A 24,103-nucleotide genomic window follows, 5' to 3' on the forward strand; every position below is an offset into this window, starting at 1 on the left:
TGATGGGTGCAGCACACCAACATGGCACAAGTATACATATGTAGCAAACCTGCACGTTATGCACATGTACCCTAGAACTTAAGGTATAAAAAAAAAAAAAAGAAACAGTTGCTTAATCTGAGATCACATAGATTCACTCCAAGTTTTTTTCTAAGAGTTTTATGGTTTTAACACTTGTGTTTATAATCTCATTTTGAGTCAATTTTTCATTCTAGTGTGAGTTATGTGTCCAAATTTAGTCTCTTGCTCAAGGATATCTAGTTGTCTTTAGCACCATTCATTGAAAAGAAAATGTTTTTCCTATTAAAGAATCTTAGCATATTTGTGGAAAATCAATTGGCTATGCATGTGAGGGTTTATTTTTGGATTCTCAATCCTATTCCATTGATCTATAAATCTTTCTTTGTATGCCACTACACCCAGTCACCTTTGTTGTACATCTTGATGTTGGGAAGTGTTATTCCTCCAATGTTGTTTTTTCCACAATTTTTTTTTTGGTTCTAAACAATTTGGGTTACTTAAATTTCCATACAAATTTTAGGATAAACCTGTCAATTTCTGCAAAGAAGGTAGGAGGGATATGGGTATGGATTGTATTCAATCTGTAGATTTATTTAGGAAGTAATATCATCTTAACAATGTTAAACCTTCCAATAGATGAACATGGGATATCTTTCCATTTACTTAGATCTTCTTTAATTTCTTTCAACAATATTTTCTATAGGCTAGCTTAATCTTGATGCACTGTCTTTATATAACCACTGATTCATCAAATTCCTTCTGTTAATGGAAATGTTAGCATTGGCTTATAAATGTTCTACCCTCCTTTGGCCTAAAAGTAATTTTGAGTTGACAAATTTAGAAAAGTGTGTGAAATTGATGTTACAATGGAAGATAATTTTGTATGTCTAGCAAGTACAAATACTGAAAGGATTAGTGTGCCTCAGTAGAGTTGATTACACAATATTGGAAGTGCCACATATCACTCAGAAATTATAAGAACATTAATTAAATAATCTTGGCATAGAAGACTGAATATGATTAAAAGTATTTTGGGTATGTTAATGATCCCCTATAGTCAATATTTCAAACTGTCACATCTTATTGTCTTGAAAGTTGGCAAAGTGTGTCTTCCAAATTTGTTCTGCATACTTAATAAGTTTTTGGTTACTCTTAGGTCTTTACATTTCCAAATAACTTCTAATGGTGTCTCTTCATTAATTTCCCCAAAACACTCTTCTGGTATTTTTATCAGGGTGACATTAACTTTGTAGGTCAATTTTAAAAGAATTTATTTCTTGACATGTTGAATCTTTTAATTCATGAATGTGATTATGCTTCCAATTTATTAAGGCTTTCTTTCATTTTCTTAGTAATGTTTAGTTTTAAGTGCAGTGGCTTGTACATCTTTTAGGTTTTTTCCTTAAGCAAATGATATTTTTGATGTTATTATAAATAGTATGTATTACAAAATCCCTTCTCATTTCTTTGTTTCTGGTACAAGGAAATATAATTACCTTATTATGTCTAGGACCTTATATCTAGCAACTATGCTAATTTTACTTATCATTGACAATAATTTTTTTCTTGATTCATTTGTAATTTCTATGTACACAATTCTGTAATCTGATTTAATGTTTATTTCTTATTCTTTAATTTTCATAACTTCAATTTATCTTTATTGCATTATTTCACTGGTAAGGACAGTGTTGAATATAAATCATGATAGTGGGGAGCCTTGTTATATTTCTAATCTCCAGGAGAGAGTGGAGGTTTAATATCTCACAATTGAAAATGGTGTTTAATGTATAGTTTGGTAAATTTTTTATCAGATTAAGGCAGCTTTCTCTCTTTTCTTATTATTTTAATTTTTTGGTCATAAATATGTATAATTTGATCAAGTTGGCTCCGTTTGTTCAAATTTTATTTTATTTTTAATTGACAATAATTTTATATATTTATGGGGTATAAAGTGATATTTTGATACAGGTATACATCGTAGAATTATCAAATCAGAATGATTATTATATCTATCATCTCAAACATTTGTTTATTTGGGATGAAAACTTTTAAGCTTTTCTCTTTTATCTAATTTGAAGTAGATATTATTGCTAACTATAGTCACATTGCTGTGCAATAGAACACTACAACTTATTTTTCCTATCTAACTGTAACCTTGTGGCCATTTGCTGATGACTTCCATTTCCCTATCCACCCTTCCTCCAAAAATTCTGGTCACTGTCATTCTACTCTCTATTTCCATAAGTTTGACTTTTTTAGATTCTACATATACATGAGATCTTATAATATTTGCCTCATTGTGTCTGCCTTATTTCACTTAACATAATATCCTCTAGGTTCATCCATGTTGTCACAAATAACAGAATGTTCTAGATTTTTTTAAGATTGAGTAGTATTCCATTGTCTATATATAACAAATGTCTTCATTCATTCATCTGTTGATGGACACTTAGGTTGTCCTGACATTTTGGCTATTGTGAATAATGCTGCCATGAGCATGAAAGTGCAGATATCACTTTTGCATACTGATTTTATTTTCTTTGGGTATGAACTCAGTAGTGGGATTGGTGGATTATGTGATAATTCTATGTTTAGTTTTCTGAGAAACCTCCATACTACTTTCAAAACTGGTTGTGTTAATTTACAATACTAACAACAGTGTATGAGTTTTCTATTCTTTACATCTTTGCCAATATTTATTTTTCTTTTTTAATCTATTAATATAGCCATTTATTTTGACCTGCCTATATATGTGATATACATAACATATATTAATATGCATTAATGAAAATGCACATAGAGACAGTTTTATTTGATTTGCTATATTTAGTTGAGAATATTTGTGTTTGTATTTATATTTATAAGAAACATTGGTCTACTATTTTTACTCATCAAAATTTTATTGTCAGTTTTCTGATGTTAATGTATGCTTAATGATATTAAGGTAAATGTTGCTCTCTCAAAATAATGTAGGGAATGTTCCCTAATTTAAACATATTTGCATTGCCTTTTTTCCTCCTCTATTCTTTATCTGTTCATTTATTTCTGTCGTTGGCATGCCTAATAAGCCTTGCTTAAGTGACAGTAGTGACATGTTTTAAAATGCAGAGTTTCCAGTGAGGTTTATCTTCATCCAGAAAGGGTTCATCCTCTCACACTAGGCAGATAGAATTATTTAACACCTCCTGACTTCACCCAGAATTAGATATGAACAACAAAAAATTGACTGTAGCCATCAGCTGACCTCTCTGAGGTTCTCCTATCTCTGGATCCCTGAGACTAATTTTTGGCTCAAAAGTTCTCCAATGTCTTCTAGCCGACAGTTTCTGTGTTTAATCACACTTTTAGTTGCTACTCTAATAGCTACTCCATTTCACTTGAAGCCAGCACATATGGCTAGTATTATTTGAAAAATAAGATAGCCGGGAGGCAGAGGTTGCAGTGAGCTGTCATTGTGCCACTGCACTCCAGTCTGGGCAATGAAGCAAGACTCCATCTATAGATAGATAGATAGATAGATAGATAGATAGATAGATAGATAGATAGATAGATAGATAGATAGATTTTTAAAAGATAATTAAATTTCTAGTTTGAAAGAATAAATGGATTGTGAGTTTGCTGAGGTTGAAATTACTACTGTCATCTTCTGGGTAAGAAGGAATTCTGAATATCTGTGCTGTGCCATATGGAAGCCACTAGCCACAGGTACCTATTGAGTACTACAAATGTGATTAATACAACTGCACAACTGAATTTAAAACTGCCTTTACTTGTAATTACTTTAAATATAAATATAAATATAAATAACCATGAATCACTATGGCTCCTGTGTTAGACAATGCAGATCTAAGGTTTTTTTCACTAATACAGGGTTAGAAATCCTTCATCCTCAATCTGTGATACTAAAATCCTGAAAAATTAAAGGCAAATTAAGTTATTCGTAATTTTATTTGATGGCCAAGACTTTAAGTGAAGTGAAATGAATCCATTTGTGTCCCTTACTCATCCACCTTTGTGTAATTACTATTATTTTTCTACAGAAATAGCAAAATGTTTGATTATATTTTATCATCCACATTACTGGAAGTTTCCAAAATCTGTAGAAAATACAACAATATATTTTTAAAGTCAAACAGTTCTGAATTAGAAAACATATTGGGCTCCAGGGATTTCAGATAAAGGATTGTGTACTTATACCTCCATGAAGACAAATAATCATATGCCGAGTTAAAGCAGAAAAGTGGGAAGAGGGTATGATTGACCACCACCTCCCACCCACAGATAATTTTGAGATGAATGGTAAAAATAATTTTGAGAAAGGACAACTTCCTCCAAGTTGTAAAAAATTATGTGGATTTTATGTGCCCAAATTATGTCTCTTCTTAGGTTTTCATATGATTTTCCTTCCAGGAAAATACATGATCAGAGTCACAGCTGCATGCATAGAGAAGAAGGTTGAAGGAGTGTCATTTATGAACACAGCATTCTCCCTTTGGCTTTTCTAAATAAATTGGGTTCTGTCTCATGCAAACTGTGCCCTGAAAATGGAAAATTCAAGCAGGTGTTCCAAAACACAAGTGACCTGTGTTAAGTCAAGTTTAGCCTAAAGGTATCTGTTTACATGTTTTCATGTCAGTCCAAAGGTTTCTCTATAGATGGTGGACTCTGACCTGCATGAACATATAAACAAACTGTAACCTACTCTTGTACCAATTACCAAGTTTCAGCTAATCAAAAGCAACCAATTGCTCCAACTATGTCCAACTGCTAAGCTGTAACCAATCTAGCTGTTTCTGCACTTCACTTCCATTTCTTGTACATCACTTCTCTTTTTCTGCCCATAAATCCCCTGTGACTACATGGGAGTACAGAGTTTCTCTGAAGCTATTCTAGCTTAAGTGGCTGCCCAACTTACAAATATTCTTTGCCCAGTTAAACTTTGTTAAATATAATCTGCCTGTAGGTTTTAATTTTAACAAATGTTGTCTGAAGTGGGATCCAAAGTAGATATTTTAGTGACCCCCAAAACATCAAATGACCAAATGAGGTTCCTGCCATGTTGATTCGTGTCCATTACTTTCTCACAGCTACTGGGGATTGTGGTTAAATTCTCTCTTGGATTACAAAGCTCTACAGATTTGTATTTTAAGCTATCTGTGTTTGAACACATTTTTAATCCAAGCTGGGTTTAACAGTCACAACAAAAACCAGATTAAATTAAAATTCAGATTAAATGTAATCATTAACTGGCTTGGATGCAGTTAGAGGCCTTAAATGCCTGACTTGGTCTTACAGAAACTGACAGTAAATGGAAATGCTGAAACAGGTGTGAAGTTCAGTTTTCATCAATTGCAGAGTTTTTTTGTGTGTGTGTTCTATACCCTTTGTTTCTTTGTCTTGCATAGTTAGGTGCGGAAAAATGATTGGCTAAAGTGATCAAGAGGAATCTGAGAGCCAAAGCCAACATTTAACATAAAAATAAGATTCTTGATATAAGATCCTTGAGGAATCGCCACACTGTCTTCCACAATGGTTGAACTAATTTACACTCCCACCAACAGCGTAAAGGCATTCCTGTTTCTCCACATCCTCTCCAACATCTGTTGTCTTCTGACTTTTTAATGATCACCATTCTAACTGGTGTGGCTTTCATTTGCATTGCTGTGATGACCAGTGATGACGGGCATTTTTTCCATGTGTCTGTTGGCTGCACAGATGTCTTCTTTTGGGAAGTGTCTGTTCATATCCTTTACCCACTTTTTGATGGGGTTGTTTGTCTCTTTCTTGTAAATTTGTTTGAGTTCTTTATAGATTCTGGATATTAGCCCTTTGTCAGATGAACGTATTGCAAAAATTTTCTCCCATTCTGTAGGTTGCCTGTTCACTCTGATAGTAGTTTCTTTTGCCGTACAGAGGCTCTTTAGTTTAATTAGATCCCATTTGTCTATTTTGGCTTTTGTTGCCATTGCTTTGGTTGTTTTAGTCATGAAGTCCTTGCCCATGCCTATGTCCTGAATGGTATTGCCTAGATTTTCTTCTAGGCTTTTAATGGTTTTGAGTCTAACATTTAAGTTTTTAATCCATCTAGAATTAATTTGTGTATACATTGTAAGGAAGGGATCCAGTTTCAACTTTCTACATATGGCTAGCCAGTTTTCCCACCGCCATTTGTTAAATAGAGAATCCTTTCCCCATTTCTTGTTTTTGTCAGGTTTGTCAAAGATCAGATGGTTGTAGGTGTGTGGTGTTATTTCTGAGGCCTCTGTTCTGTTCCATTGGTGTATATATCTGTTTTGGTACCAGTACCATGCTGTTTTGGGTACCATAGCCTTATGGTATAGTCTGAAGTCAGGTAGCATGATGCCTCCACCTTTGTTCTTTTTGCTTAGGATTGTCTTGGCAATGTGGACTCTTTTTTGGTTCCATATAAACTTTAAAGTAGTTTTTCCCAATTCTGTGAAGAAAGTCATTGGTAGCTAGATGGGGATGGTATTGAATCTATAAATTACCTTGGGCAGTATGGCCATTTTCACGATATTGATTCTTCCTATCTATGAGTATGGAATGTTCTTCCATTTGTTTGTGTCCTCTTTTATTTCATTGAGCAGTGGTTTGTAGTTCTCCTTGAAGAGTTCCTTCGCACCCCTTGTAAGCTGGATTCCTAGGTATTTAATTCTCTTTGTAGCAATTGTGAACGGGAGTTCACTCATGATTTGGCTCTCTGTTTGTTTATTATTTGTGTATAGGAATGCTTGCGATTTTTGCACATTGATTTTGTATCTTGAGACTTTGCTGAAGTTGCTTATCAGCTTAAGAAGATTTTGGTCTGAGACGATGGGGTTTTCTCAATATACAATCATGTTATCTGCAAACAGGGACAATTTGACTTTTTCTTTTCCTAATCGAATACACTTTATTTCTTTCTCTTGCCTGGTTGCCTTGTTCAGAACTTCCAACACTATGTTTAATAGGAGTGGTGAGAGAGGACATCCTTTTCTTTTTCCAGTTTTCAAATATGTTTATTTGGTTTTTGTTTGTTGAATTGTTTAATTTCCTTATAGATTTTGGATACCAGACTTTGTTACATGCATCTTTTGTGAATATATTCTCTTATTCTGTAGTGGTCTGTTTACATTTACATAGTTTTTTTTTTTTTTCCTCTCTGCAGAAGCTCTTTAATTGATCCCACTTTCCAATTTTGGTTTTTGTTACAAATGCTTGTTGGGTTTTAGTCATAACTTCTTCACCAAAATTGATATTCTGTGTGGTATTTCTCAGGTTTTCTTCTTCATTTTTAGGTCTACATTTAAATCTTTAATCCGTCTTGAGTTATTTTTTGTATAGGGTGAAAGGAAGGGTGCCAGTTCCAATCTTCTGTATATGGCTAGCCAGTTATTCCAGCATCATTTATTCAACAGGGAATATTTTCCACATTGTTTGTTATTGTTGACTTTGTTGAAAAACATGTGGTTATAGGTGTGTGACTTTATTTCTGGGTTCTATAACACATTCCATTGGTCTATGTGTCTGTTTTTGTGCCAGCACCATATTATTTTGGTTACTGTAGCCTTATAGTATATTTTGAAGTCAGGTAATATGATGCCTCTGGCTTTGTTCTTTTTGCTTAGAATTCCTTTGGCTATTTGTGCCCTTTTTTCATTCCATACGAATTTTAGAATAATTTTTTTTTAATTAGAGGAAGACTGACATTGGTGGTTTAATAAGAAAAATAGTGAATCTTTAAATTGCTTTCAACAGTAACATCATTTTAATGATATTGATTCTTTTTATCCATGAGAATGGAATGTCTTTCCATTTGTTTTCATTACCTCTAATTTCCTTCAGAAGTGTTTTGTAATTTTCATCGTAGAGACCTTTCACTTCCTTGGTAAGCCGTATTTCTAGGTATTTTATTTTTTTGGCTTTTGTAAATGGAATTGTATTCTTGATTTGGCTCTCAGCTTGGAATTTATTGTTGTATAGAAAAGCTACTAATATTCGTATACTGATTTTTTTATCCTTAAATGTTACTGAAATTGTTAGTCAGTTCTAGGAGTCCTCTGACAGAGTCTATGAAGTTTTCTAGGTATAGAATCATGTTGTCTGTGAAGAGAGTTTGTTTCACTTCCTCTCCTTATTTGGATGCTTTTTATTTCTTTCTCTTGTCTGATTGTTCTGGCTAGGACATTCAGTACTATATTGAATAAGAGTAGTGTGAGGGGGAATCCTTGTCTTGTTCTATTTCTCAAGAAAAATGGTTCCAGCTTTTGCCTATTCAGTATAATGCTGGCCATGGATTTTCATATATGGCTTTAATATTTTAAGAAGCCATTGTGTTAAACTAAATTCATGCACTAGGCCTTAACAAACCAGACCAAACCAAAAAGAGTCACTCATACTAACTATAACATAATCAAACTAAAAGTTAAAAGAAAAAAAGAAATTATCAAAACAGAGCAAAAATAAATATTGGAGGGAAGGTGGAGCAATATGACAACATAGAAGCCTCCAATAATCAACCCCACCCCTGCCAGGATACCAATTTAACAACTATCTGTTAGAAAAAAATAGTCTTGAATAAAGAATACCACCCCTCCGCCATCTCTTCACCCCATTTCTGCAGCTACTGTGTGGTGCAGAAAGCATTTCTGAGTGCTGGGGGAGAGAACACACAGCAATTGTGAGGCACTGAACTCAGTGCTGTTCTGTTATAGCAGAAAGGAAAGCCAGAACAAACTCAGCTGATACTTGCCCACAAATGGAGCATTTAAACCAGCCCTAGACAGAGAGAATTGTCAATCCAGGAGATGGAACTTGAGTTCCTGCAACCTCTCTACCATGGGCTAAAGTGCTCTGGAGTATCTAAATACTCTTAAAAGGCAGCCTAGCCCACAAGGACTCCAACTTTTAGGTGAGTGCTAGTGCTGAACTGGGCCCAGAGTCAGTAAACTTAGGGTGGGTAGGGAATGTGACCTAATAAGACATCAGCTGGTGATGGCTAAGGGAGTGCTGGCATCTCTCCTCCCCAAAACCTCAGATTGCACAGCTTGCGGCTCCAAAAGAGATCATTTTCTTCTACTTGAGGCAAGGAGAGAGAAGAGTCAAAAGGACTTTGTCTTGCATTTTGGATACCCAGTCACCCACAGCAAGATAGGACACCAGTCAGACTCATGAGGCCCTGGTTCTAGTCCCTAGCTCCCTGATGATATTTCTAGACAACTGTGGACCAGAAAGGCTGTGATGAAGAGAAGGACACAGTCCTAGCAGCATCCATCACCTGATAAATGACTAATCCTTAAGCCCTGAGTAATCAACGGTGATACTAAGATACTAAATTGCAAACTTTGAGTGAGATTCTGAGACTTGCAGGCTTCAGGTACCAACTTGGCCACAGAGGGGCAAAGTACTAAGTGGACTATTGGACTATTGGAGTCATTGATTCCAGGACTTGGCACTTGGACAGCGTTTCTGAACCTGTTCAGGACCATAGGGGAGCCCACTTCTCTGAAGAGTGAATTACAGGCCAGGCAGCATTAAACACAAGCTGACTGAGGCCCTTAAGCCTTAATAGACCATCAGTGGTCATCTTGCAGAACTTCCCAGGGGTCTGTCCTGGTGGTGGCCATGGAGCGAGACTCTTCTGCCTTTGGAAAGGGTAGGAAGAGTGGGAAGGACTGCATCTTGTAATTTGAGTGCCATCTTGGCCACAGTACCACAAAACACCAGGTAGACTTCTAAAGATTTTGACTCTAGTCCCTGGCTCCTGACAGGACCTTTGAACTCACCTATGGCCTAAAGGACCTCACCATCCTGAAGGAAAGGACACAAGGGTGGCTGGCATTGCCACCTGCTTAGTGAAGAGCCTTAGGGTTTTGAGCAAACATAAACAAAGCATAGTTACAGAAGCCCATGGGTGGGATCCAGTGCTGTGTTGGCTTCAGGTTTGAACCAGTGCATTCATAGTGGTGGTGGCCACAGGGATGCTTGTGTCACCCACCTGCAGCTTCAGATGGCTCAAAAGAGAGAGACTTTGTTTGTTTGAGAGAAAGTATGAAGAAAGAAAAAGAGTATCTGTCTGGTAATTCAGAGAATTCTCCAAAATCTTCTCCAAGAACATCACGATGGTAACTCAATAAGTCTGCAAGAACCACAGCATTACTGAGCTTTCATTACCACCTAAAGCAGATACAGCTTAGACAATACCCAAATTCTTTCAAATAACTGAAAAGCCTACCAAGAAGGACTGGTACATACAAACTCAGACTGCAAAGACTACAGTAAATACCTAATTCATCAATGCCCAGACACAGATGAACAAATATCAAGAAAATTCAGGAAAACATAACCTCACCAGATACACTACATAAGGCACCAGAGACCAATCCTGAAGAAACAGAAATATGTGACCCTTAAGACAGAGAATTCAAAATAGCTCTGTTTAGGAAACTCAAAGAAATTCAAGATAATACAGAAAAAGAATTCAGAATTATATCAGATAAAGTTAACAAAAAGATTGAAATAATTTTTTAAAAATCAAGAAGACATCCTGGAGTTTAAAAATCCAACTGGCATGCTGAAATATGCATCCAAGTCTTTTAATAACAGAACTGATCAAACAAAAGAAGAATTAGTGAGCTTAAAGACAGGCCATTTAAAAATACACAGAGGAGACAGAAATGAAAATAAAAAGCAATGAAGCACTGCTATAAGATTTAAAAAGTAGCCCCAAAATGGAAAATCTAAGAGTTAGTGGCCTTAAAGAGGAGGTAGAGAAAGAGATAGGATGGAAAGTTTATTCAAAGGAATAAAAACAGAGAACTTCTCAAACCTAGAGAAAGATATTAGTATCTAAGATTATGAAGCATCAAGCAGATTTAATCCAAAGAAGACTACCTCAAGGCATTTAATGATAAAATTCCCAAAGGTTAAGGATTAAAAAAATGATAATAAATTTTTTAAAAAAAGAATTCTAAAAGCAGCAACAGAAAAGAAAGAAATGACATACAATGGAGCTCCAGCATGTATGGCAGCAGACTTTTCAGTGCATACCTTACATTCCAGGAGAGAGTGGCAAGGCATATTTACAGTGCTGAAGGAAAGAAGATTTTACCCTAAAATAGTGTATCTGGCAAAAAAAAAAAATTCTTGAAAAATGGAGAAATAAAGACTTTCTCACACAAATGCTGAGGGATTTTGTCAACACAAAGCCTGTCCTACAAGAAATGCTAGAGGGAGTACTCTAATCAGAAAGAAAAGGACATAAATGAGCAATAAGTAAGCACCTCAAGATACAAATCTCACTGGTAACAGTAAGTACACAGGAAAACATAGAACATTACAACACTCTGTTGTGTATAAACTACTTATTTTTATTTTTTTGAGACAGAGTCTCACTCTGTCACCCAGGCTGGAGTGCAGTGGCGTGATCCGCACCTGGAAATAAGCTACTCTTATCTTACATAGAAAGGCTGAATGAAGAACAAATAAAAAACAATAACTATAACAAATAGGCAGTGCCATAAGATATAAATAGATACTACAAAAAGTTAAAAAGCAGGTGGAAGAAGTTGAGGGATAGAGCTTTTATTAGTTCATTTTTGCTTGTTTGTTTGTTTATGTAAACAGTATTACATTGTTTTCAGGTTAAAACAGTGGGTACTGAGACAGTATTTGCAAGTCCATACAGGAAACTCAAGCCAAAATACATAAAATGGATACAAAAAAATATATAAAGCAGGAAACTAAATTGTATCAATAGAGAAAATCACCTTCTCTAGAAGGAAGACAGGAAGGAAGGAAGGAAAGAAGATCACAAAACAACCAGAAAACAAATGAAAAAATGGCAGGAGTAAGTCCTTACTTATCAATAATAGCATTGAATGTAAATGGAATAAACCCTTCAATCAAAACACATAGAGTGGCTGAATGGAGGAAAAACATGAGATCTATTGACCTGTTGCCTACAAGAAACACACTTCGCCTACAGAGACACACATAGATTGAATGTAAAAAAATGGAAAAATATATTCCATGCCATTGGAGCAGGTGTAGCCATAGTAATATCATACTAAATAGATTTTAAGACAAAAACTATAAGAAGAAACAAATAAGTCCACTTTTGATGACTGGAGTCAATTCAGACAGACGATATAAGAATTTTAAATATATATGCACCCAACACTGGAGCACCCAGATATGTAAAGCAAATATGATTAGAGAAATATAGAGAGGTAAACTTTAATACAATAATAGCTGGAGATTTCAATACTTTACTTTCAACGTTGGGTAGGTCCACTTGACAGAAAGTAAACAAAGAGGCTGGGTACAGGGCTCACACCTGTAATCCCAGCACTTTGGGAGGCCAGAGTGAACAGATGACTTGAGCTCAGGAGTTTGAGACCAGCCTGGCAACATACTGAGACAATGTTTCTACCACCCCCCTCCACCCCCCTTCCCCGCCCAAAAAAAAAAGAAAAAGAGGAAAGGGAAGGGAAAGGAAAGGAAGTGGGAGAGGGGAGGGGAGGGGAGGGGAAGGAAGGGAAGGAGAGGGGAGACATCTGACATAATCTGCACTACACACCAAATGGATATAATAGATATTTACAGAAGGTTTTATACAATCACTCTAGAACACACACTCTTTTCCTCAGCACATGGAGTATTCTCAATAATAGACCATATTTTAAGTCACAAAACAAGTCTTAAAACATTCAAAAAATAATTGAAATAATATAAACCAAATTCTATAGTCACAGTAAAGTAAAACTGGAAGTCAATAACAAGAGGAATCTTGAAAAATATACAAATACATGAAAATTAAACAGTGTGCTCCTGAATGACCAGTGGGTCAATGAAGAAATTTAGAAGGAAATTGAAAATTTCTTGAAATAAATGATAATAGAAACACAACATAACAAAAACTATGAGATACAGCAAGAGCAGTACTAAGAGGGAAGTTTATAGCTGTAAGCGCCTACATCAAAAAAATAAGAAAACCTTCCAAAAAATAACCATAACAATGCATCTTAAGGAACAAGAAAAGCAAGAGCAAGTGGAAGCCAAAATTAGAAGAAAAGAAATAATAAAGATCAAAACAGAAATAAATGAAATTGAAAAGAAAACAATATAGAAGATGAATTAGCAAAACATTGATTTTGGAAGGTTAAACAAAACTGAAGAACCTCTAGCAAGATTAACTTTAAAAAAAGAAGACCCAAATAAATGAAATCAGAGATGAAAAAAGAGACCTGACAACTGATACTGCAGAAATTTAAAGGATCATTAGTGGTTACTATGAGCAACTATAAGTCAATAAATTGAAAACTTTAGAAGAAATGGACAAATTCCTAGACATATACAACCTATCAAGACTGAAACATGAAGGAATCTAAAGCCTGACAAGCCAATAACAAGCAATGAGATCAAAGTTGTATTAAAAATCTCCCTGTAAAGAGAAGCCCTGGACCCAAAACTTCACTACTGAATCCCACCAAGCATTTAAAAAAGAACTAATAACAATTCTACTCAAACTGTGCCAAAAAAAAAAAAAAAAAAAAAATAGAGCAGGAGGGAATACTTCCAAGTTCATTCTACAAAGCCAGTATTACCCTGACAATAAAACCAGGCAAAAACACATCAAAAAGAAAAAACGATGGGCCAATTTCGCTGATGAATATTGATGCAAAAATTCTCAACAAAATGCTAGCAAGCTGAATGCAACAATATTTTAAAAGGACCATTCATCATGACCAAGTGGGATTTATCCCTGGGATGGAAGGATGGTTTAACATATGCAAATCAATTAATGTGATACATCCTGTCAACAGAATGAAAACTATGTGATCATTTCAATTGATGCTGGAAAATAATTTGATAAATTTCAACATCCTTTCGTGATAAAAACCCTCAAAAAACGGGGAATAAAGGAAATAAAACTCAACATAGTAAAACTCATATATGATGGAACTATTAATTATGACAACTATTATCTACTTAAAGAGGAAAAATTGATAGGTTTTTCTCTAAGATCTAGAGTTTAAAAACAATGCCCATTTTTATTTTCAACACTGTTATTCAACATAATATTGGAAGTCCTAGTTAGAGTAATCAGACAACAGAAAGAAATAAAGAGCATTTGAATGGAAAAGGACAACAGAAAGAAATAAAGAGCATTTGAATGGAAAAGGACAAATTCAAATTACCCTTGTTGCAGATGGTATAATCTTATATTTGGAAAAATCTAAAGATTCCACCAAAAAAACTGTTAGAACTGATTTAGAAATTTAGTAAAGTTTCAGGTTGTTCAATAGTGAACAACCTGAAAAAAATTAAAAAGGAACCTCATTTACAATAGTCACAAATAAAATTAAAGACCTAGGAATTAACAATCATATGAGAGAAAGATCTCTATAATAAAAACTATAAAACCCTAATTTAAAAAAATTAGAACAGCAAAAAAAAAAAAAAAAAAGCAAAGAAAAGATATTTCATGTTCATGGATGGGAAGAATCAATATTATTAAAATACTCATGCTACCCAAAGAAATCTATAGATTTAATGCTATCACTACCACAAAAAAATGACGTTCTTCACAGAAATAGACAAAAAAGCTATCCTAAATTTGTAAGGAATTACAAAAGACCTAGAATAGCAAAAGCTATTCTAAACAAAAATAATAAAATCAGAAGAACCACATTACCTGACTTCAAATTTTACTACAAGGTTACAGTAACTCAAACAACATGGCACTGGCATAATAAAAAGACACATAAACCAATAGAAGAGAATAGAGGGTCCAGAGACAAATTTACACAACTACAGTGAAGTCACTTTTGACAAACATGCCAAGAACATACACTGGGGAAAAGACTGTTTTTTCAATAAATGGTGCTAGGAAAACTGGATACCCATGTGCAGACAAATGAAACTAGACCTCTATCTATAATCACACAAAAATATCAAATCTAAATGGATTAAAGACTGAGACCTTGATCTATGAAAATACTACAAGAGAACATTGAGGAAAATCTCCAAGACACTGGTCTGGGCAAAGATTTCTTGAGCTATACCCCACAAGCACAGACAACCAAAGCAAGAATGGACAAATTAGATCACATCAAGTTAAAACACTTTTGCATAATAAATAAAACAATCAACAAAGTGAAGACACAGCCCACAGAATGGGAGAAAATATTTGCAAACCACCAATATGACAAGAGATTAGTAACCAGAATCTATAAGGAGCTCAAACATTTCTATAGAAAAATAGTTAATAATCTGATCAAAAAAATGGGCAAAAGACTTGAATAGATATTTCTCAAAAGAAGACATATGAATGGCAAATAGGCATATAAAAATGTGCTTAACATTGATCATCAGAGAAATGCAAATTAAAACTACAATGAGATATCATCTCACTTCAGTGAAAATGGCTTATATCCAAATGACAGGCAATAACAAACGAAGAGAATGTGGAGAAAAGGGAGCCCTCATACACTGTTGGCGGGAAGGTAAATTACTACAACCACTATGAGAGAACAGTTTAGAGGTTTCTTGGAAACTAAAAATAGAGCTACCATATGATCCAGCAATCCCATTGCTGGGTGTATACCCTAAAGAAAGGGAATCAGTGTGTCAAAGAGATAACTGCACTCGTATGTTTGTCGCAGTACTGTTCAGAATAGCCAAGATTTGGAATCAACCTAAGTGTCCATTAACAGATGAATGGATAAAGAAAATGTGGCATATATACACAAAGAAGTTCTATTCAGCCATAAAAAAAAGAATGAGATCCAGTTATTTGCAACAACATAGATACAACTGGAGATCATTATGTTAAGTGAAATAAGCCAGACACAGAAAGACAAACATTGCGTGTTTTCACTTATTTGTGGGTCCTAAAAATCAAAGAAATTTAACTCATTTTATACCCCCCATTCTCCCACTACCCTTCCCATCCTCTGGTAACTCTACTCTCTATTAAAGTTACTCTCTCATAGTTACAAGAGGCTGGGAAGGGTAGTGGGAGGGTGGGGGGTATTTGGGGTGCTTAATGAATGCAAAAAAATAGTTAAAATAAAAAAGACGTACTATTTGATAGAAAACCAGGGTGATTATAGTCATTAATAATTGAGTTGCATATTTTAAAATAACTAAGAGTATAATTGTACTGTAACTCAAAGGATAAATGCTTGAGGAGATGGATATACTATTCTTCGTGATGTGATTTTTACACATTACATGCCTGTATCAACACATCTCATGTACTCCATAAATAAGTACATCTGCTATGTACCCACAGAAATTAAAAATTAAAGAAAAATAAATTCCAAAATAAAGAGAGTCTCTCTACTGTAAACCTTACAAAAATAGTGTGAAATCCTTACTCCTATATTAGAACAGAATAGAAAACCCATAAATAAAGCCACATACCTATGGCCAACAGATCTTTGGCAAAGCTGACAAAGATATACACTGTGGAAAGGACATCCTATTCAATAAATGGTGCTGGGAAAATTAGCTTGCCATAAACAGAATGAAATTGGGCCCCTAATTCTCACTGCATATCAAAAGTAACATAAGATGGATAAAAGACAAATGTGAGACCTAAAACCATAAAATTTATAGAAGAAAACCTAGGAAAAATTCTGACATTGGCCTAGGCAAATAATTCATAACTAAGACCTCTAAAACAAATGCAACAATAGCCTGTGACAATTGGAACTTTGCCCAATTTTTAATGGGGTTATTTGTTTTGTCTTATTGACTTGTTTGAGGTCCTTATAAATTCTGGATATTAGCTCTTTTCTGAATACATAGTTTGCAAATATTTTATCCTATTCTGTAAGTTGTCTGTTTACTCTGTTATTTATTTCTTTGCTGTGCAGACGCTTTTTAGTTTAATTAAGTCCCACTTGTCTTAAGATGTTTTTGCAAAAATAAGAATCTAGATGTAGATCTCACACTATTCACAAAAGTTAACTCCAAATTGTTTATAGAACTAAATGTGAAACACAAAACTATAAAATCTGAGAAGATAACATAGGAGAAAATATAGAACACTTTGGCAATGGTTTTTCAAATACAACAACAAGTGCACAATTCAGGAAAGAAATAATCAATTATCTGAACTTTGTTAAAAAAAGTTTTACTCTGTAAAAGACACTATCAAGGGAAGGAGAAGTCCATCTAAAAAAGGAATAATATTTCCAAAATATCCAAGAATATATCCTTATAAGAATAAAACACTATCATCCAAAATACTCAAAGAACTCTTAAAGTTCAACAATAAAAAACTGGACACCCTTAATAGAAACATGGGCAAAAGATTTGAACAGACACCCCACCCAAGAAGATAAACAGATGTCAAATAAGCATGAAAACTGTTCAACATTACACAGAATTAGGGACCTGCAAACGAAGACAACAATGACACACACCTGTGCAATAAGAACATCTAAGGCATTGATAAAACCAAATGTTGGCAAGGATTTGAAGCAATGGGCACTATCAGTTATTGCTGGTATGAATGCAAAATGTTACAGACACTCTGGAAGAGAGTTTGGTGGCTTCTTACAAAACTAAAATATGTTTACCATATGATCCAGCAGTTTTGCTCCTTGATATTTGACAGATGAGTTGAAAACATATGTCTACACAAAACTTACACATGGACATTTATAGCACCTTTATTCATTATTGCCAAAATTGGAAGCAACCAAGATATCCTTCACTAGATGAATAAACTGTGGTACATCAATGCAAGGGAATATTATTATATTACTATTTGGTGGCAAGAAGAAATGAGCTTTCAAGCCATGAGAAGACATGGAGAAACCTTCTGCATATTATTAGTAAGTGAAGGGAACCCATCTGAAAAGGCTACATACTGTGTGATTCCAACTACATAACAATCTCTTACAGTAAAGGCAAAATTATGGCAACACTAAAGTGAACCAAGGACTTGCAGGGAAGGGAGAGAATAGGCAGAGCACAGAGGATTTTTAGGACAGCAAATCTATATTGTCTGATGCTATGGTGATGGATATATGGCATTATACATCAGTCAAATTTATAGAATGTACAACACAAAGAGTAAAACCTATGTAAACTTTGAACTTTGGTTGATGATATGTCTCATTGTTGGTTCACTGACTGTAACTAATGAACCCCGCTGATTGGGGTTGTTGATTGTGGGAAAGACTATTTGTAGGTGCTGGGAAGGGGTTTGTGGGAACTGTTGCTGGGAGCCTAAAATTGCTATAAAAATAAATTCTATTAATTTAAAAAACCCCGCTCTAATTCACAACTCTAACCAAGCTGAGGTTGGTGTTAATCTGTGACTGTAGAGGGCTTAATTAATGCTAATACACTCTTGATCATTTGGACTCAGGTGGGAATTCTATGAGATGGGGTATTTCACGGAACCACCAAGCAGGAAAACTGGGATTCTAATACAAAATCTTTTACTGGTGCATTGATAATGCTCTAACTCACTGAGTCGCCAATTGCTCATTCCTGACAAACAAAGCAAAATTAAATTAGTAGATCTCAGAGATCCTATCTGTCTTTAAATGATCTACATTCCTTTTATTCTATAAAAAGAAAGGTCAAGGTAGGAGCCTCAGCTCAAGAGAAGAAACGAGGAGCAGAGCAAGGACAACTGTCTCTCAAGGATAAAATTATTACTCTAAAGAGAGAAAGTAAACTTATTTTATCCACATAAACTAACTTATACCTATGTGAGTGAGGCAGTAAATTACTGTTTCCCTTTGCCCTGGATAAAGGGTTCACCAGGACCTGGACTCACTCACCTTTTAAAGGTTATAAAACCAAACATGTCTGACCTACATTTTACTCAACTGGTGCTAGAATTATTAACTAAGTTAATGTTTATTTTGAAAGTCACTGATTAGATTAACCCACAAGTGTTGAATTTTAGTAAATCTTGGTGCCCCAGTTTAACTGAATGTTTTGCTTAAAGGGAAGGCAACAAGATGCAGGAGTTATGGTTTACAGTCCCAGCTTGGTCACTTGCATTCTGTGTGCCCTTAGCTAAAGTACTGAATCTCCATAGTCTAACTTTCTCCTCTCTAAACTGAGAATAATTTTACAATGGGCAAAGATAATTGAGAGAATAAAAAGAGATGTGATGAATGTGAAAATTCTCTGTAAATTTGTCATAATGTCTGCAAACATAATTGATAAAACATTGTATAACTGGGTCTTAATATTTTCTTAATGAAGGAGCTGGAAATAACTGTACTAGTCAATTTAAAATAAAGGTAATCTTTTCAGAGCATGCCTTTGTACATACACTTTGTCATTAGTGATCTAGGAATGTTCATAAATCCAGTTGAATTCAGATCTTCATGACCATTGACTATCAGTTCCCATTCAGGTCTGCACATTGTAGTGGTTCTGTGCCCTGGGTCCATTCAATGATTTCCCTGTGTTCCATCTTCTGTTGAATCCACAACTGTTGTTCTGTATATAATTTCTCTTCCTTGCTGTGTACGATTACATTCTATTATTTGTAACAATAACAGACCAAAAACAATAGAAGCAGCCGTGTCTGGAGGTGACTGGGAGGTGGAGAAGCCATAGATTGTCAAGCCCTCTGCCATAAATTATGTGAGGTTGGCCCTTACCTTAATAGTGCTGAACAACTTTCACTTGTGAGGTGATGCAGAGGGCAGAACTCTAATTTTTATTTCTTCTTTTGAGCATCTCTGGTCCTCTTATCCTTATAAACAAATAATGGACTTCTATTTAATGTGAAGCCTGTTGCTTTCTGAACAGAGTCAAGGTGGTGTATCTTCAGAGTAACTAATGTCTGGGGTTTGTTTTGTTTTTCTAAAATTGTTCTTGAACCAGCTCTAGTGCAAGTGGTAATGCACCCCAATGGGCATCAGAAGATCTCTGCTCAAATCCCGGTTTTACCAGCGATGAGCTGTGTGGCACTGACAGGTATCCTGTTCTCCCAGAGTTTCTTTCCCCATTTGAAAAATAAAAAATGATAATCTCTACATTTCAGTCTCTTTTAATGGTGAATATACATTTATATATATCTAACATAATATTTAATAATAATATAAATATGTATTTATGTTATATAAGAATGTATTAACACTCCCTGCTAATTCAGTGTTTCTCTTTGACATGTAAACAATCACCTATTATTACAATAATGTAATAACAAATATTATTATGTAATAACATAAATACATATTTATGTATATCGTTTATATCCAATTCAATATATATAAATTACATTTATTAGCTAATACTTTGATATATGTGCAGTCATTCAACATGTATGAGTTATATTCAGTATTTCATGTTTAGTGTATTTTAAGTGAACTATACTAAATATTTGAAAGGCTTTTGTTATCAAGGGTTAAGTCTCCTATTTTTTGATATAGCATTACTATGTATATTTTTTATACATGACATATAGAATACACTGATTTCCCTCAAAGTCATAAATTCCCAACTGGCCATTAATCTGAGAATATTGAATTTTTGAGTATATTCGAACATAGAATCATTTACTTCAGTGTTTCTCCATCATCACAGCACATTGGAACAACCAGGAACTTTTAATTACCAATACCTGGACTCCAATCCAATATAATTAAACCAGAATCTCCTAGATGGGCACTGCAAAGAAGGAGTAGGACCAAAGAACACTTTATCTCTATCCATGGGCCAAAGTCCACACAGAAAAAAAGTATAAATTGGACCTAGGTGATTGCTTACTTTACATGTCAAAGAGACACACACTGAATTAGCAGGGAGTGTTATAAAAGCCTTGGAGTGCAAGCTCTCAGCTGTCTTAGTAAGAAGAGAAGTCTTCAATGGATCCTTTTGTGGTCCTGGTGCTCTGTCTCTCCTTTGTGCTTCTCTTTTCACTGTGGAGACAGAGCTCTGGGAGAAGGAAACTCCCTCCTGGCCCCACTCCTCTTCCTATTATTGGAAATATGCTACAGATAGATGTTAAGGACATCTGCAAATCTTTCAGCAATGTAAGTATGCTTTATGTTCCTCCAGTCACTTGCAAAGGGTAAGTTATTTGACTGCTACTTTTAGACAAAATATATTCCTGGAAGCACTCTATTACAATAGATCATTGTAAAGCAAAATACTCCCTCTGAACTTCTTTGATGTTTCTTTTGTCTTTCTAAGTCTGTTATTGTCAGAAATAGTAGAGTGAGTTGATGCATTTTGTGAATACAGAATCATTGGGGTCATTGTATGATAGAATCATTTAATACAATGTCAAAAGTTTGAAGTGCTGTTTCCCTCTTTGTTTCAGAGTGTTTTGCTATGATATTTGACTGAAGGTGAAGGGAAGTATGTGTGATTAGAAATTTCATCCAATAAGTCCTCTACTGTAGTAGTCATGTGTTTTATTCAGAATCGTCATGAAAATCGAACTTCTCTGAAGATTCATTTCATGGCTGATATGACAGAAATATTTGTGGGTTCAGGACAAGCATACATGCATGAAAGAAAGAAATAATCAGTCAGGGCCCAATTGGCGGTTAACATAATTCTTCTGGATTCTGAACAAAGTCACTGTCTGTGGCCAAGGTTGCTGGAGAATGGAAGAAATTCTTTTTTCAGGAGTTGCTGAATGTCCTGATTCTAACTTTGTGGTACTTCATCTTTCCATATTGGTAATACCAGCAGTTACAAACTGGATTGGGCATTAGAATTGCCTAGGGTGACACTGAAAATACAGATTTCTAGGGTTCATCACAGGACTGCTGAATCAGAATCCTCATGGTAAGAGCTTTACAGGTGACCCTGAAGTCCTTAACCAGGTATTGGCCTCCAGGTGGACATGGCGGAGTGATAAATTGTTCAAGCATCAGTTTAAATTAGCAGAGGTTCAAGTTTGGAACTTCTATATATTACCTGTGGGACTCTGAGAATGAGTTTGGAATTCTCTGGCTTCAGTTTCTTCATTTTTAAAACAGGGCAGATGAATGTGCTCAATGTGTTGAAGTGAGGATGAACTGTGATTTGTGTACCAATTGCCTGGGTCATTGCATAGCACATCATAGGTCATCTATAAGTGGCAGCTATGACAATCACCATCACATTTATGTACAAAATTCAGAAATATTGAATCTATGTGTGGCAAATATAAACATTAAAAAATACAATGAAAATATCAGTCTGAATCATACATAATATTTGGAGCAAATAGCGACTTATTTTGCTGCTATTTGCATTTCCTTTCCCAGTTCTCAAAAGTCTATGGTCCTGTGTTCACCGTGTATTTTGGCATGAATCCTGTAGTGGTGTTGCATGGATATGAGGCAGTGAAGGAAGCCCTGATTGATAATGCAGAGGAGTTTTCTGGAAGAGGTGTTTTGCCAATATCTGAAAGAATTACTAAAGGACTTGGTAGGTGTGCATATACCTGTGTCAGTTTTGGTAACTGGGGTGAGGAAGATGGAAAACAGAGCCCTAAAAAGCTTCTCAGCAGAGCTTAGCCCATCTGCCTGGCTGCCAAGTGTTGCAGCGCTTTCTTCCTTGGCTGTGAATTCTCCCAGTTTCTGCCCTCTTTTTTTGTTAGGAATCATTTCCAGCAATGGAAAGAGATGGAAGGAGACCCGTCGTTTCTCTCTCACAACCTTGCGGAATTTTGGGATGGGGAAGAGGAGCATTGAGGACCGTGTTCAAGAGGAAGCTCGCTGCCTTGTGGAGGAGTTGAGAAAAACCAAGGGTGGGTGACTCTACTCTGCATCACTGACCTTAACAGTTAGCTGTCTTCACTAATGACATCCTTGGAAACATTTCAGGGGTGGCCAGATCTTCATTGTGCATCCTGGTTGTCAGCCCTCAGGTGGTGGAGGGAGGTTTGAAGCACAGACAAGGGAGATTTTGTGTACCTGTACTGTACCTGTATAAATGTGTTGGTTCATAGGGTATAGGAATCAAAGGTCATTTAATCCTTTTTTCTGCTCAATTTTGTTTCCTTGTTTTCAAATCAGAAATAATAAATAAGGGTCTTGAGTTCATTTTTTGAAAAGAGTTAAAGAAGAAGGTTTCTCCTATAGCATAAATCTGCATTACCTTCACCAGAACATTTCTCTAGAGAACACTAGGAAAGTGGACATGGTGAAAATGACCTCATCACACCTTATGGAACATGAACCAAGTGACATGTGCTTTCATTTAATTAGAGTTTTTTCATATGTTCAGACTCATATGTCTGGGAATTCCTTCCAGGTCCATGCCTACAGCTCTGGCCAGCATGACACTATGTATGGTTTCACTTTCTTAGGTATATCTCAGTACAGTTTTCATCAGTTGTTATTTCTCAGGAAACACAGTACTATTTGAAAACTGTCAGGATTAATTATTTCTCGTTAATCACTACTTACTGTAACAATTCATATATTTTGAGTAAATATAATCTATAGTATAACTCAGCAAAATACACAAATACTAATTTATAAATAATTTAACTAGATTTTAACTATTATGAAAAACTCTTTATCTAATCTTCCTTAAATGTAATTTGGCTGTTTTCTGTTTTGTCATCTTTTTTCCCCTGTATTGGATCTTAGCTTTGAAATTTGTGCCAATCATTTTTCTCCCACTACCAATTTACTTACCTATGAAGTGCTTGTTATAATCAATGTGATTATCAGCTGGGATATAAAATTACCTTTTTAAATTCACTCTCCCAAATGCAGTAAAAAAAAAAAAAAAACCTGGATATCAGATTGTACCTGAGAATCTCTCTCTCTCTCTCTCTCACACACACACACACACACACACACACACACACACACACACACACACTCACCAAGGCTTCCTAAATTACCTTTCACCCCCTTGGCTACAACAACAGTTTTTCTGAAATTTAGAGCCCAGTAATGTTTAAAGGAGTCTGGCATAGAAGCTGCTAACTCAGCAGGTTTCCTGTTGTTCAATGTTCCAACTTTATTCAGAACCCTTTCATTTCATGTCACTCTTATTTAGGACCTATCGATGTGAATTTGGGCACCCTTTCCATTTATGTTCACTAGTCACTTGGTTACAGCAATTTCATTTTAGAGAT

The 24,103-nt window shown here is 35.2% G+C and overlaps 1 protein-coding gene across 6 annotated transcripts in view; it reads left to right on the forward strand.

Moving 5' to 3' along the window:
• Positions 1-24,103, forward strand: part of LOC105527573 (cytochrome P450 2C20) — a 102,828-nt gene that overhangs the window by 52,574 nt on the left and 26,151 nt on the right. For 2 of the 6 annotated variants that reach the window (XM_011963931.1, XM_011963934.1), the window contains exons 1-3: positions 20,784-21,047; positions 22,275-22,437; positions 22,610-22,759. In XM_011963931.1, the coding sequence (XP_011819321.1) occupies positions 20,880-21,047; positions 22,275-22,437; positions 22,610-22,759 (481 nt within the window). In that variant the 5' untranslated portion in view covers positions 20,784-20,879. Of the gene's footprint in view, positions 1-20,783; positions 21,086-22,274; positions 22,760-24,103 lie in introns of those variants that run through there. The other 4 variants (XM_011963936.1, XM_011963932.1, XM_011963933.1 and 1 more) reach the window with 4 other exon arrangements.

The sequence above is a fragment of the Colobus angolensis genome, unplaced genomic scaffold (assembly GCF_000951035.1).
Source record: "Colobus angolensis palliatus isolate OR3802 unplaced genomic scaffold, Cang.pa_1.0 Scaffold630, whole genome shotgun sequence".
Lineage (NCBI taxonomy): Eukaryota > Metazoa > Chordata > Mammalia > Primates > Cercopithecidae > Colobus > Colobus angolensis.